Here is a 15,128-nt window from a genome sequence, read left to right as displayed (position 1 = left end):
GAGTCGACAACTGTCTGGGTTGGGCTCGAAACTGGTCTCAGTCGAATTTGAAATCAAAACCACATTATTGTTGAAATTATTGAAGAAAAATATATTTTTTTAAAGTTAAAATAAAATAATAAAATAATCATTTTTAATTATCTTTTCTACAATTATTCCTTAAATTTTATTATTTCTAATATTTTAAATAAATTACTATTTAATTTTTATATTTTAATTAAATTAATTATTTAATTTTTATATTTTAAAAAATATATCATTTAACCTTTATATTTTACTTTCATTAAATTATTTAATTATTTATTAATTTTTTAATTAGTTAATAAGAGTTAAATTATTATTTAATTTCTTTATTTTTATAAAATAAATTAATTGATCTTCATCTTTTGAAAACTATATTAATTAATTTTTATTATTTTATTACATTAATTATTTAATTTTCTTCTCTTATTTTTTCTTTTTTTTTTCTTGATATTTCTTTTCTCCTATGCTCTTATCTTTATCCCTTTCAATTTAATTTTTTTTCATTGTCGTTTATTGTCTATATAAAAAGTTAGTAAACTTCTTTAAATTCCTAAGTAATCTAAGAAAATTATTTTTTAATAAAAAAATAAAAATAATATTTGAAAAATCAAAAATTAAAAAAATATAAATTTAAAGTTAGCATTTATATAGTAAAATTTTTATTTTTATTAAAAATTATATTTTTTAAAAATATATAAATTAATTAATTAATTTTAATAAAATAAAAAATTAAATAATAATAATTTTAAAATTCAATAATTAATTAATTAATTTAATTAAAATCAAAAAAATTAAATAATATTATGAATAATATAAATAATAAAAAATTTAACAAAAGGTTAAACAGTATAACAAAAAGAAAAATATATAGACCGGATAATATATTTTTTAAAATATATTAATTAATTTTATTAAAATATATAAGTTAAATAATATTTTTTTTATATTTTTAATTACTTTTTAACCTATTTATTAACAATTAAATGAATTTAAAAAAATTGAAGAATACAAGCAATTAATGAAATTAAAATTAACATTTTCATTTATTCCCTAAATTATAATGAGCTAAGAATTAATTATAAAACAATACAAGGATGAAGTTGTTCTCTAACGTAAAATTCATGAACACTTTGACCCAAAAAAAAAAAATCATGAACAGTTTCGTACCAAAACACATGCTGTTCATGACAGATGCAAATTAGCAAGAAAAGAATCTCGATTTTATTATCAATTAAGCTCCAAATCTCCAAACCCCTTACAAAATCCCAATCATTTCTCCACCTTCTAATCATATCATAACATTAATCCATCCTGTTCAGCGAATTAAACTAAATTTGTGTTGTTGGTGTATTATCACCATTTTCAGTTGTTGGACTCAATTCAATCGAATTCAAGTTTATGCTTGCGTGTACTGGGGAGATCAAATTTAAGGAATTAGTCTATTACCCATTTCGCCTGGACATGGCGGGGCAAAATCAGGTATCCAGCATTGATCAATTCGAAGCTTACTTCAGGAAAGCTGATTTAGATGGCGATGGCAGGATCAGTGGAGATGAAGCTGTCGCTTTCTTTCAAGGAGCCAATTTGCCTCAACAAGTTCTTTCCCAGGTTGCTCCATCATTTCAACTTCTGTGCTTTCACGTTACTGCGAATTTTGATCTAAATTACGTTAGAGATGTATTTCCCAAAATTATCAACGGTTATCAGATGCCTAAATCTGAAATTTTTGTTTTTGACCTTACCCAACTCTACAATTTAAGTTATCAGTGGTCCTGCTTATTTTCAATTCTAAGTTATTTGAAGAGTTTCAAGGATATGAAATTTTGAAGGCCTAAGAACTTTACTAGTTGTTCAATCTCAAGACTAGAAACTGAAAGCTATTGCTAGTTGTCTAGTTATGTTTTTCCTTATCAGATAGTGTCATGTCTTGTTGCCTTTGCATAACCTATGTTTCTGAATATAGCTTCCATGTTCATACAATACATGAAGTGCAAAAAGGTAGGTAATGCTCACATGGTGATCAAGTTACTAAGTCAACGGAGTGATTTAAGAATGTTCTAATTTGCGCTGCATTTGTATAGAATTAGGTCTTTGGATGTTTCATGGCATTGCAATGGTAGCCTGATAGTTGATACTGGATGATAGGAGGGTTATAATTTTTTGTTGTACTGCAAATTGTTTCCATTTATGTTACTCACTTTCTGAGAAGAAAGAACCTAATGTAATACATCGTGATATGGGTGCATGCTAATTAGTTTCTTTTCCCGTCTCTTCTCTTCTCTATATGGTTGCAGATCTGGATGAATGCTGATCAGAGTCATAACAGCTTCCTTTGTCGTGCGGAATTTTATAATGCTCTCAAACTTGTGACAGTTGCGCAGAGTAAAAGAGAATTGACCCCAGACATTGTCAAGGCAGCATTATATGGCCATGCCGCAGCTAAAATTCCACCACCAAAAATTAATCTTCCGAACACTCCTGTGCAACGGGTAAATTCAATGGGTGCTGTATCTGCCCCACAGATGGGTGCAGTTGCTGCAACAGCATCACAGAATCTTGGCTTTAGAGGGCCAGGAGTTCCAAATGCTATTATGAATCAGCATTACTTTCCTTCTCAACAAAGTCAGTCAATAAGACCACCTCAGGCTATCCCTCCTGGAATTGCTTCCTGTCCCCCTCAGGGCATCATTAGTCCAGAATTCTCTAGAGGTAGTATGCCTACAAGCACTGCTTCTTATCCCTCTCAATCCATTCCTGGTTCCATTTCTAGTCCCAGCATCCCAAATTCAAACATCTCAACCGGTTGGACTGGTGGAAAGACTAGTGCAGCTTTGACTGGCCTTCCATCTACACCCAATGCTACAATGCAGCCACAAACTCAAGTTTCTGTGTTGTCCCAGCCAACTGCAAATGATTCTAAAGCATTAGTTGTTTCTGGAAGTGGGTTTGCAACTGGCCCATCTTTTGGAGGTGGTGTGTTTTCTGCCATCTCTCCTATTGGAAAACAAGAAACTTCTGCGCCTACTTATTCTTCTAGTGGTTCACCTGCTTTAGCAACTGCAGTTCCAGCTCCTAGTGGGGGCCACCTTCCTGTTAAGTCCAACTCACTTGATTCACTGCATAGTGCTTTTGCCATGCAACCTATGGGTGGTCAGCTTCAACGAGCTCAATCACTTCCAACATTAGACCAACCGGTTTCAACTTCAATTTCTTCCTCACTCACATCCCCTAGCACTTCAGTTGGAGTTGGAAATTCATCTGATAATTCACAGATCCCATGGCCAAACATGAAACAATCTGATGTTCAGAAATATACTAAAGTGTTTATGGAAGTAGATACAGACAGAGATGGAAGAATCACTGGTGAGCAGGCACGTAATCTATTTTTGAGTTGGAGGCTACCACGAGGTATGGATTTCTATTTTTCATATGGCTTTGGGCTTTCTCTCTCTCTGGCCCAAACAAAGCAATAACTTATGGCAAATTAACCTTATTGGTGTTTCCATCTCATAGAGGGACATCATATACTCAAAGTTATATTATTTTAAGATGATGATGTTCAAGGCCCTATAATATGATATATAACAGTTAAAGTCTTTGTTGGTAAACTTCATATATCACTTGTGTTACTTCATTCTAGCCATGTGGAGACCTTGTTTTTCATTTGTGATTGCGTATGCTTAATGAGTCTATTTGCTTTTTCCAGAGGTTTTAAAGCAGGTCTGGGACTTATCTGATCAGGACAGTGATAGCATGCTTTCTTTGAGGGAATTCTGCTTTGCTCTATATTTGATGGAGCGGTTCAGGGAAGGACACCCTCTTCCGGCATCACTTCCGAAGAACGTTATGTTTGATGAGACACTGTTGTCCATGACAGGTCAACCAAAGGTTGCTTATGGAAATGCATCATGGGGTCAAAGTCCTGGTATGGATTTTGTTTGGTCTTCTATTTATCTTCTTTTCCCTTTTGTACCTGAGATATTTTAGATGTTCCCTTTGTCTACATCATTAGGTTTTGGACATCCGCCTGGAATGGTTACTCAATCAATAGCTCCTGCCACTGGTTTGAGGCCACCAGTTCCAGTGACAGGTCCCCGGACCCTACCTGATGGTGTAATGGCATCTAATCGGCAGAAGCCAAGAGCACCTGTTTTGGAGGATTCCTTTCTGAACAAAAGCGATGGTGGGGAGCAGAACTCAATGCCTCAGGATGGAATAGCCTCAGACAAAAAGGCATCATTCTCTCTTATATATTGTGTGATTGAATTGGAAATTTTATTTCTTAGAGTTTTTTGACATTTTGATCATCAGAATGAGTTTGATGGCAAAAGCAAAATCATAAATACACCACTTGACTTGATTGTGAAAAATCAGTTTTTCAATGCTTCTAATTTCATTGCAAAGAATGGTAGAGGAGCATGAATGCATGATTTTGGGTGATTTCTTCTTGTGCAAATTAAAATTTGGCTGAGTTATTCGTTCATATATTGGTCATGAATAAAATGACATTCTGAATTATTTTTATTGAACTTTTGCTTGAATTTCATTTATTGGTCATGAAATCATGATGAAAATTGAGTCCAAATTTGTATACCTGAACGCCACATGTTCAATGCATAACCTGTAGTTAGTGTTAGTCTTTGCATGTCTACTAAGAGATTCATTATTCTGTAGTCTCCTAGTCGGTTATTTGTTTCTGGAATGTCTGATGTTAATTTGCTCTTCAAGTAATCAAAACTCATCATTGTTTTGTGTAATGGATGCCATCCCATTGTTATCTGTTAGTGGTTTTTTAATCCTTCTTTTTTGCAATTATTATTATTTTTCATCCTTTTCTTGTAATGGTCTCTTATTGTTTGCGTTTTGGGGGAAATATATAATTTTGAAATGAATGGCATCTTCCCCCATGAGAAGTTATTTACCATCTAATTTCTAAATTTAAAAGTATAAAAGTACTTTTGAACAATATAAGGGTGTCTTAAATTTGTTGTAGGTTGATGAACCAGAAAAGGTGATTTTGGATTCAAAAGAGAAGATTGAGTTTTACCGCACTAAAATGCAGGACCTTGTAAGTAGTTTCTATCAACTAATCTTTCACTTTTATTGTTTTTGTCACCACTATCCATTCTTTGTCAATGTTAAACATGCAATAAATGACGTGTTATAAAAATTGCTGAATTATCAAAAGGGCTATGGAGAATGACCTAGCATGTGTTATACTAGAAATACATTATACCTTATTTATAGGGTAAATTTCACCCATCATCTTTGAACTTAGGACATTGTAACAACAATTTGTAACATAAAATCCCCTCTAACTTTAATTTAAATAACAATAAAACCCTTCTTACCTTGGTTAGTCAGTTTGCAAGTAACCATCTGATGTGTCAAGCACTAGGGAAAAAAATGTTTTCTCTCCTCTCTCTCCAATCTCTTTATTCCAGTCTCATTTCTCTCTTTCTGCCTCTCTTGCCATTCTCTCTCTCACGTTCTCTCTCCTCCCATTTCTCTCTCAATTATTTTCTCATTGTTTCTCTCTCCATTCTTTCTCTAAAACTTTCTCACTGTTTCCTTTGCAAACCATAGTATCTCCTACAAATTATTTTCCTCTATATGCAACAAACTCAAATCGATAAACCATATTAAAAAATCCAAAATCATTCAAAGGAAATTGGCATTGGCATCAAACCTGTCCCCGATCCCTCCTATTTCCTTCAAAGGCCCTGTTTCCCAACTTCCAATGCCAGACTCTGAAGTTGTATTTTTTACATTGGCTTCCACTTGATTCTTTGATTAGAAAAACTTGATTGGATTCTTTGCTTAGAAAAACTTAATTCCACTTCCTTTGGCACGGAGCTTGCAGATGGGCCTTCTCTGCTGGAGTTCAATTGATAAAGAGTTTTAAAGAAGCAATTGATGGACTATTGAACCCTCATGAGTTCAAGTTGTAAGCCAATGAGGGTAATTAGAGGAGCTGTATAGCAAAAGCTATTGGGCTATTAAGCTCTAAATTGGGGCAAAAGAGTGTGGTTGTGAAAGATGAAATAGAAGGATTCAAGAAGCTTTCATTCCCACAAAACAAATCGTTAGTGGTTAGAGAGGAAATTATTATTCATGGGTTGGGTCTTAGTTCTTTTTCATTCAAGAAAGTGATTGACTTCTTGGGTTCCAAAAGATTCATGGGATTGTATTTGATTTGCATGGGAATGGATTTTCTGTTAAGTCAGGAGTAGAGGTGTCTAAGGAGAGACGAAATGGGATTTTGGAGAGGATATTAGGTGCATATGCTTTAATTTTTCGAAAACCAAATAGGGAAACGAAGATTGTGGAAATCACCTTGATGAATTCACCATGACCCTTGAATTGAATCAATGGAAGCAATTGAAAATGAGAAGATTAGGAACGAAAAGTATAACCAAGCATCTTTGATTTTCATCTCTAATAGTAATTTGGAGCTTCATGAGAGTGTAGTGAGAGGAGGGATATGCTACTACGCATGAGGAGGGATCATTTCATGTCTTCATTTGATCCAAAACTTGAAGAATTCAAGCAAAGGATTCAAGCGAATTAGAAACAAGAGGTGTTGTGAGAGGAGAGAAAGGGCATGGCAGAGAGAAATGACAAGAAAATTTTGGGGGTAATTTTTATTGTCCATCCCTGAACTTTACCCTATGTTTCAGTTCCGTTCATTAACTTCATTTTGTCACTAAAAAATACCTAAACTTTAATTTTATCACACTAAAATTCCCTATCACCAGATTCTGGTAAGAGCTGCAATTTAATGCTTACGTGGCTAATTACACGCTGTCATTTAAAAAAAAAAACTAAATAATATCACACGTGGACATCTTCCTTTCTCTCTCTTCCATGCAACACTATATTACTCTATAAACTGGATTTGATAATTTAAAAGAGGAAGAAAAGGTTGAGACGCCATAGCCATATCCTCACCTTTTCTTGAAGAGGGATTCAATAGAGCTTAGCCTGAAGAATAGCCGAGGATTCATTAATAATGTCTGAAATCAGCAAAGGGAGCTCGAGAGAAAGGGTTTAGCCAAGATGCTTGTGTAATATTGAGGGGGATTTACATACCTCGTGGTCTTCAGCTAACTCAGGGAGACGTTTCTTTGGATGCAGAAATTATGGGGTATGTATACTACATTTTCATGAAATGATTTTTTATTAGAAATGGGTTGGTATTGATGTGTAATTTTTTTTTCAGAAGTTGAACTACTGTGGGTTTTTCCAATGGTGATGCCTGGGTGTAAACTTCAACACAGGTGATGCCTGGGTGTTCAACAATTCATCCATTCATCCAAACAACCTCTCAATAACAATAAAAAAAACAATACCAGTGCAAGACCTATCCACTTTCTTACCCTCCTTCTCGCAGCCTCCATTTGTGCTTCGATCTTTTCAATTCTCCTAAGAAGACCATAAATGATTTGGCTCGCTCTATATGGGAATGGATCATTGTACCATTGGAAAAACCCACAGTAGTTTGACTTCTTAGAAAAAAAAATTACAAATCAATACGAACCCATTTCCTATAACAAATCATTTTATGGAAATGTAGTATACATATCCCACAATTCCTGCATCCAAAGAAGTGTCTCCCTGGATTAGCTGAAGACCACAAGGTACATAAATCCCCCTCAATATTACACGAGCATTTTAGTTGAACCCTTTCTGTCGAGCTCCCTTCACTGATTTCAGACATTATTGATGAATCCTCGACTATTCTTCAGGCTAACCTCTGTTGAATCCCTCCTCACGAAAAGGTGAGGATATGGCTATGCCGTCTCAACCTTTTCTTCCTCTTTCAATTCATCAGATCCAGTTTATATAGTAATATACTGGTGCATGGAGGAGAGCGAAAGGAAGATGTCCACTTGTGATATTATTTATTATTATTATTTTTTAAATGATAGTGTGTAATTAGCCACGTAAGCATCAAATCGGAGCTCTCACCGGAATTTGGTGATAGGATTTTTAGTGTGATAAAATTAAAGTTTAGGTATTTTTGAGTGATAAAATGAAGTTCAAGAACGGAAGTGGAACATGGGGTAAAGTTTAGGGACAGGTGATAAAAATTACCCCGATTGAAAGAGAGGGCTCTAACTTTTAATGCCCTTATTGTACCTGGCTGCATGGACGGGAGAGAAAGGAAAGTGTTCACGCGTGATATTATTTAGTTTTTTTTTTTTTAATGACAACGTGTAATTAGCCACATAAGCATCAAATCAGAGCTCTCACTGGAATTTAGTGATAGGGATTTTTAGTGTGATAAACTTAAAGTTTAGGTATTTTTTAGTGATAAAATGAAGTTCAGAGACGGAAGTGGAACATGGGATAAAGTTCAAGGACAAGCGATAAAAATTACCCAAATTTTGAGAGAAACCAGAGGAGAAAATCTTGGTTGAAATTTATAGTTTGTGATTTTCTTGATTGATATTTGATTAGTGTGATTTGTGCTTAGGGTAGAAGGCTTGGGGTGTTGGTTGGGTTTGGGTTTTCCATGAAGAGAGAATAGAGGCCAAGAGATAGGGTGAGAGAGAGAACAAAGTGAAGAGAGCAAGAAATAGACAAAATAGAGAGAGAGAGAGAGAGAGAGAGAGAGAGAGAGAGAGATAATGATGGGAAGAGAGAGAAAATAGGTTTGGGAGAGAGAATGGAGTGAGAGGAGAGAGAATATTTTTTCTATGACAAGTGCCACCTCATCATATTTAATCAGGAAATCTGTGATAATGACGCTATGTGAAGCTTAAGGAAAAAACACTTTCACACAATACATAAGTATTGGGAGAAAAACTCTCTTGGATTTTATTAGTTAAATCTCAAATCTGAAATTACATAGAATATATAAGCTATTTATAAGGATTTTAATCTCCTAAACCTAATGGGAAAATAGCTCTACTAAATAGGAAGTTTAGATGAACTAAATTACAATAGGAAATCCAAAACAAAATAGGAAGAATTCTAAATCCTACTTAGAATAGGAATATTAAATAAATCCTAAATGAAATAGGAAATCAAGAAGAAAATCCTAATTGAAATAGGAAAATAAATTAAACTAGTTTTGGCAAGCTAAAACTCTCCTAAAACAAGTAGAAGCTTCCCAAAACAAGTAGGATCATGTTAGGACTGCTGAAAACACACATGGAAACCTATTTGGACTGAAAAACACATCTCCACAAGTTACCACAGAGGAAAACACGAATTTCTGCCTATGTTGTGGCCTGTGGAACACACCCTAGCTGTGTTTGTGGACTGTTGGAAAACACAAGGCTGTGTTCTTTGCTGTTTGGAACTCCAAGCTCTGTGTTAGATAATAGGTAAAAAGGATTTTTATGTGCACCAAATTGAATATGGTACAAATTAAAGGTTGGGGACGGTGCTATTACGACGCTCTAAGTTGGACAATGAGTGAAATTTACCCCTCATTTCTATTTGGGTGGTGTGTAGTTTATTCACAAATTACAATCATTTGAGAGTTTTTGTGTGGAGCAAGAGTTTTACTGCTTGTCAGATTTAATTGCCATATGGGATTATTACACAACTATTTAATATAAAGGCCTCTAGATCAACACCTAGGATTTTTTATGAATGTTGTGGTTGTTCTCTAGAAATTAGTATGAAATCGAGTTCTTTGTCTAAGCTTAGTCATAGAAACACGCTGAAACCTGAAGTATAGGGAAACTTTTATGTTAAAAGCACATTTTTATTTTTCAACTAGCTTGGAAGCTTTTCAACTGCTTAATGCTCTACCTGAGCTCATATCCGCAGTATGATAGCTCTTTTTCTAAAGAGACACTTGTGATTTAATCATAGACATGTTACTCTACCACTAAAAAAAAGTATCGGGGTCGTCAAAGCATTTTATGAAAATAGTTTATTTTGATATTCTTGTTAGTATCGACTTATTTGTAAGAACTAAAATTTTATGTGTTTTTATTATTATGCTATACTAAAAGAAGGCCAACTTTTACTGTTCTTAAGAATACTAAAAGTTCCTCTTTGCCCTTACTTTTTTTTTTATTTTAATTTTAAGTTTGCCCGGTTATCTTTGGCTTCCCGCATGTTGGTTTTCCTAAATACATCATTTCATGTTCTTCTATACACCTGGAAAGCAGTGGCAGCGTGTATAAAAAATTGAGTTAAAATTTCATAGGTTGATAGACATGCATAAAAGATTCTGCTATGTTATTTTCATTTTAATTTACAAATGATCATTTTAAATGACAATTATAAATTTCATTTTTACATTCAAATTATTTTTCTCATTTTAAAATTTTATCTTAATTTTAATTACTTTTAAATTACTTAATTATTATTATCATTAACATAATTTTGAAACAATTTATTTGCAATAAAGTGTGATTTACTATTCTAATGTTAGTGTTATTATTATTTCACCCTATTGCAGTTCTTAATTATCAGTGTTTTTATCTTTTTAAAATTTTTTATTTTATTATTAAAAATAAAGACTTTTTTTTTAAAATTTCTATATAATATATCTTGAAATCTTTTGATATGATACCCCTTTTTTTTTCAATTAGGTGAATCTTTTGAATTATAAGAAATGCTTGAGTTTCTCTCAAAATTTTATTTAGGTGTTTTATTTTATTAGTTTAATTTTAAAATTCTATTATTTTAATTTTTAAACCATTTGTGTGTTTGTATATGAATTTAAATTATTTTTCTCGTATTTAATTTTTCTCTAACATTTTATTTTTTTAATGATTTGACTATTTAATCATTAAATTTGTGTTAATTATTATTATATTTATTAAATCAATTTTTATATGATTTTATTTTATGATAAAATGAATTTTGACTTTATACATCAACATTATATTATTGAAATATTTAACTTTTATCTCATTATAAGAAAAATGTAGCAACAATAAATTTTTGATCTATTTTAATAATATTTTTTGTATTTTTTTAAAATTTTCACTCTATTATTATTATTTAAAAATATTAAAAATAATATCTATAGAGTTTTTAATCTATTAAATGTGTAAACTTGGTTTATATGTAATAAAAAATTAACTTTGCTACAGTCTTAAGTTCTGATGTAATTTACGATATATTTAATTTATTTTTAATAATTGCAAAAATATTTTATAAAAATTTGCATATACATTATTTTTATATATTAAACCTATTACCATAATAGTAATGTTAGGTTTTTTAGATGGGTTTATTAATTTACATCATCATCTTCTTCTTCTTTTACAATTAAACTCTACAATTAAATATTTTTATTGTCAATTTATATTTTATTCAATGTATTATAATAAGTAAATAATAAATATTATATTAGTTGGTTTTAAGCTAAATTATATGCACATAACTAATATACAATATAGTGAATAAGTAAAATTTTATTTATTTCAATTGAATTGAGTAAAAGACTTTAATTATCATTGATAGGTAATAGTTTGTTGATAAAATGTAAGAATAATATTTTGTATTATGATAAAGTAGAATCAAATATATTTTTAATGTGAACATTTTTTATTTATTAATCATACTAATATAATAAATATAAAAAAACAATAATGGCCTCAGCATCGTGCGAGCATTTAAAAGTTTGTAATGCCCCAAACTCTGAAATTTTAAGGTAACATATCATTATTCTTAGATCGACCTTTTCTAATCTTTTGGTCATTTTTGTATTAATATCAGGTTCTTTATAAAAGTAGATGTGAGAATAGGCTAAATGAAATCACGGAAAGGGCCCTGGCAGATAAGCGTGAGGTATTCTTTGAAATATAAGGATTTTGTTGCTCCCATTTATCAAGATAAGACTTTTATTAGCTTCATGTGGGTAATTTACGTTAACAGGCAGAGATGCTGGGTAAGAAATATGAAGAGAAGTACAAGCAAGTGGCAGAAGTGGCATCTAAATTAACTATTGAAGAGGCCACATTCCGTGACATTCAGGTAGATTTTCCCTTTGCAACAGAGCCCTCTAACTAGTTAAGCCTTTTAGAGCTTTCAACTTACATTTTATTGAGTGGTTCTCTCTCTTTGTGTGCTCACGCATGTACCTCTGCTTTCTTTTATTAAAGATTTATCGACCCCCTCAGTGGTTCTATGGAAGCCTATTCCCAAACATGTGAAGTCCCCACATACCCTTTTACTGCCACATTTCTCAACCTAAGATAGTTTGACTTCTATGACTTGGCTTCTTGTAAAATTGTTGCATCAAATCTTACTCTATGATAATTTTCCACCTGAATAACATTTAGGAAAGGAAGTTAGAGTTGCATCAAGCGATTGTTAACATGGAACGAGGTGGAAGTGCTGATGGTATTCTTCAGGTATGTTCTTGCTATTTAGCTTTGTTGAGTCAATGGGGATTTCATTCTACTCTAATCAATTGATGGCCTTTGTAGGTCCGTGCTGATCGTTTACAATCTGATCTTGATGAGCTAATGAAGGCTTTAACTGAACGTTGCAAGAAATATGGGTTAGAGGTTGAGTCAACTGCTATGATTAAGCTTCCTATTGGTACTTTATTTTCATTCCCTTCAATTGTTTTTTAAAGTTTTGACACAATTCTTCCCTATTGACATTTTGTCATGGCTGAAACCTATATTCAACAATCCAATTATTATAATTGTGGTATGCAATTGGCATGTGTCTCTGAATACTTCCCTTACTGTTTTGACTTTTGAGTTCTTGAAACCTGTTATACATGGCCCTTTTGTTCTGCCTTACATTTTAACAAATCCTTCCCACTCAAAGAAAAGGGTTTGCAGCAATATGCAATATCTATAGCAGTTCAATCTTGCAGTACCTTGTAGATGAGCTAAGTTTGCTTTCAGTGGTTTAAGTATCTTATTTATTTTTAATGGCACAGGCCAGCTATGTGGGAAGCCTTGTGTTGTGCATTGAGCGTCTAAGACAATTGTTTTGTACTTGAAGAATCATGGTTCTAGTTTTCAGTTTTCACCTTGTCCTAAACAAATTGATTTACCAATTTCATATTTGGTGATTCTTAAGGTTGGCAACCTGGTATACAAGAAGGCGCAGCTGTTTGGGATGAAGACTGGGATAAGTTTGAAGATGAAGGTAAATTGCTAGCAGAGAACCTTTTATCCCATATCATGTTTCCTCCTTTAGCCTTCTTCCCAACCCTCCTTCCCTTGTCTCCCTTTTTTAACCCCTTCGCCCTTCTTTTCCATCTCTACTTCTTTCTAATTAATGACATCAGCTATTTAATCTTCAATGAGAATTTGGATAAGTATCAGTAAGATTTTTATTTATGCAGCATGTCAATGCCTCTTTCAGGTTTTGCCAATGACCTCACCATTGATGTGAAAAATGTTTCTGCTGTGCAAAAAGAAGGTGGTTTGGAAGATGGTACTCTAACCCCTGATTCTTTATCAAATGGTGATGGGAAGTCTGGGAACTTCTTGAGTACTGGTGAACATGCCCTTGAGGGTGAATCTGCATGCTTCCACAGTGAAGATGAATCGGCAAGAAGTCCTCAAGGCAGTTCAGCTAGAAGAAATGGCCTAGATAGTCCATCTTCTGATGTTTTTGCAAAGAGTATTGATCCAGATGCAGAAACACATCTGTATGCTGTCTATCCATTTCTGTGTTTTATTTATTCAGTTGTGGATCTATTGCCCAAAATTGTGGTAGTGACAATTATTTTTTTTTAATAATTTCTGGCAATAGAAGTTTTGATGAATCAACTTGGGGTGCTTTTGACACTCACGATGATACAGACTCAGTCTGGGGATTTAACCCTAGTACTAAGGTGAGCCTTATCTATCCTTCTGAAATTTAAATGTGGGTAAACATTGAAAGCCTAAATCTGTTGCTTTGTTTAGGTGTTTAACATGAAATTAGTTTATCAATTTATAGTTAATATGCCATTAATGACATAGAGGAAGACAACTGGGACAGCTTTGACAAATTTAGGCATGTCCGTGTCCTCTTATGTAAACGTCAGGGGGATTTGACTAATGACTACTGGACCTTCCTTTGCACTAGACATGCATACCCTAGCTCTTTTTGCTTTCTAGGTTTCTAGATCTTACAGAAGTGGACACTCAAGCTGTGCATGGATGTTGCTACTTTTCTAACCTTTGATTCCACCGTTCACATGCATATCTCTGTGCACTCGTAGAATTTTATGATATCCAGAAATTTATCCTTTGTTGAGATTGTGTTATTGTATTGGAAGAAACTTCTTGAGCTGCAAGGGTGATAGTTGCCTGACATTGGAGTTGATTAATACTTTTGGTAGGCATTCTCATTAATGCTCTTGTTTTTAGATTTTCAAGTGCTGCTGCTGATTTTTTGTTGTATAGGCATGTGGCATTTGGTAAATGACTTATAATAATTATTTATATAAATTGTATTTTCTGGCAGGATTCAGAATTTGGAACTGGTGATTTTGGTGTAAAGCCAATAAGAACGGAATCTCCATCCTCAGAGATTTTTCAGAAAAAGAGTCCATTTTTTGAAGATTCAGTTGCTGGCTCACCGGTCTCCAGGTTCGGCAACTCTCCAAGATACAGTGAAGCAGGGGAAAGTTTTGATAATTTCTCAAGATTTGAATCATTCAGCGTGCATGAAGGCGGATTTTCTCCAAGAGAGAAGCTGACAAGGTTTGATTCCACAAGCAGCACAAAAGACTTAGGCCATAGTCGTGCCTTCTCTTCTTTTGACGATGCAGACCCATTTGGTCCCAGTGGACCATTTAAGGTTTCATCAGACAATAAATCTCCCAAAAAAGGTTATGAAAGTTGGGGTGCTTTCTAGTTGTCAATCCCATTGTCCATTAATTTTTGTTCATTGTGGCCTTTTTCCCCCTGTACTGTATAGATTGGGTTGAGAGCTCGACTGTTGTGAAGTTATTTGTTTTTATATTAAAATTCTGGAATGCCAATGAGAACGCGTAACGGTGGAGTTTATTATCTGTATTCTTTCACTTCCATTTACAAGTGGTTCAATGGAGAGCTGGTCACGGTCCGGTTTGAATTGAACCGTAGGTCCATCGATATGAATTGGTACTAGATTTTTTTTCAATCTCCTCTTGAGCTCAATTGGTATCGAATAGTTCTAATTTAAGCTGA

The 15,128-nt window shown here is 33.3% G+C and overlaps 1 protein-coding gene across 2 annotated transcripts; it reads left to right on the top strand.

Moving 5' to 3' along the window:
* The first annotated feature begins 1,143 nt into the window (after positions 1-1,143).
* Positions 1,144-14,941, top strand: LOC110669233 (uncharacterized). Of its 2 annotated transcripts, none has more exons than XM_021830766.2 (13): positions 1,144-1,632; positions 2,319-3,432; positions 3,731-3,949; positions 4,037-4,257; positions 5,018-5,092; positions 11,719-11,790; positions 11,878-11,976; positions 12,285-12,356; positions 12,432-12,546; positions 13,042-13,110; positions 13,330-13,618; positions 13,726-13,804; positions 14,422-14,941. In XM_021830766.2, the coding sequence occupies exons 1-13, from the start codon at positions 1,423-1,425 to the stop codon at positions 14,812-14,814; spliced, it is 3,027 nt and encodes a 1,008-aa protein (XP_021686458.2). In that variant the 5' UTR covers positions 1,144-1,422; the 3' UTR covers positions 14,815-14,941. The 2 variants fall into 2 exon arrangements, with proteins under 2 accessions (XP_021686458.2, XP_021686457.2); XM_021830765.2 differs by having other exon boundaries at positions 13,723-13,804.
* The last annotated feature ends 187 nt before the right edge of the window (positions 14,942-15,128 follow it).

The sequence above is a fragment of the Hevea brasiliensis genome, chromosome 2, assembly GCF_030052815.1.
Source record: "Hevea brasiliensis isolate MT/VB/25A 57/8 chromosome 2, ASM3005281v1, whole genome shotgun sequence".
NCBI lineage: Eukaryota > Viridiplantae > Streptophyta > Magnoliopsida > Malpighiales > Euphorbiaceae > Hevea > Hevea brasiliensis.
This window is presented reverse-complemented; position numbering and strand designations above follow the sequence as displayed.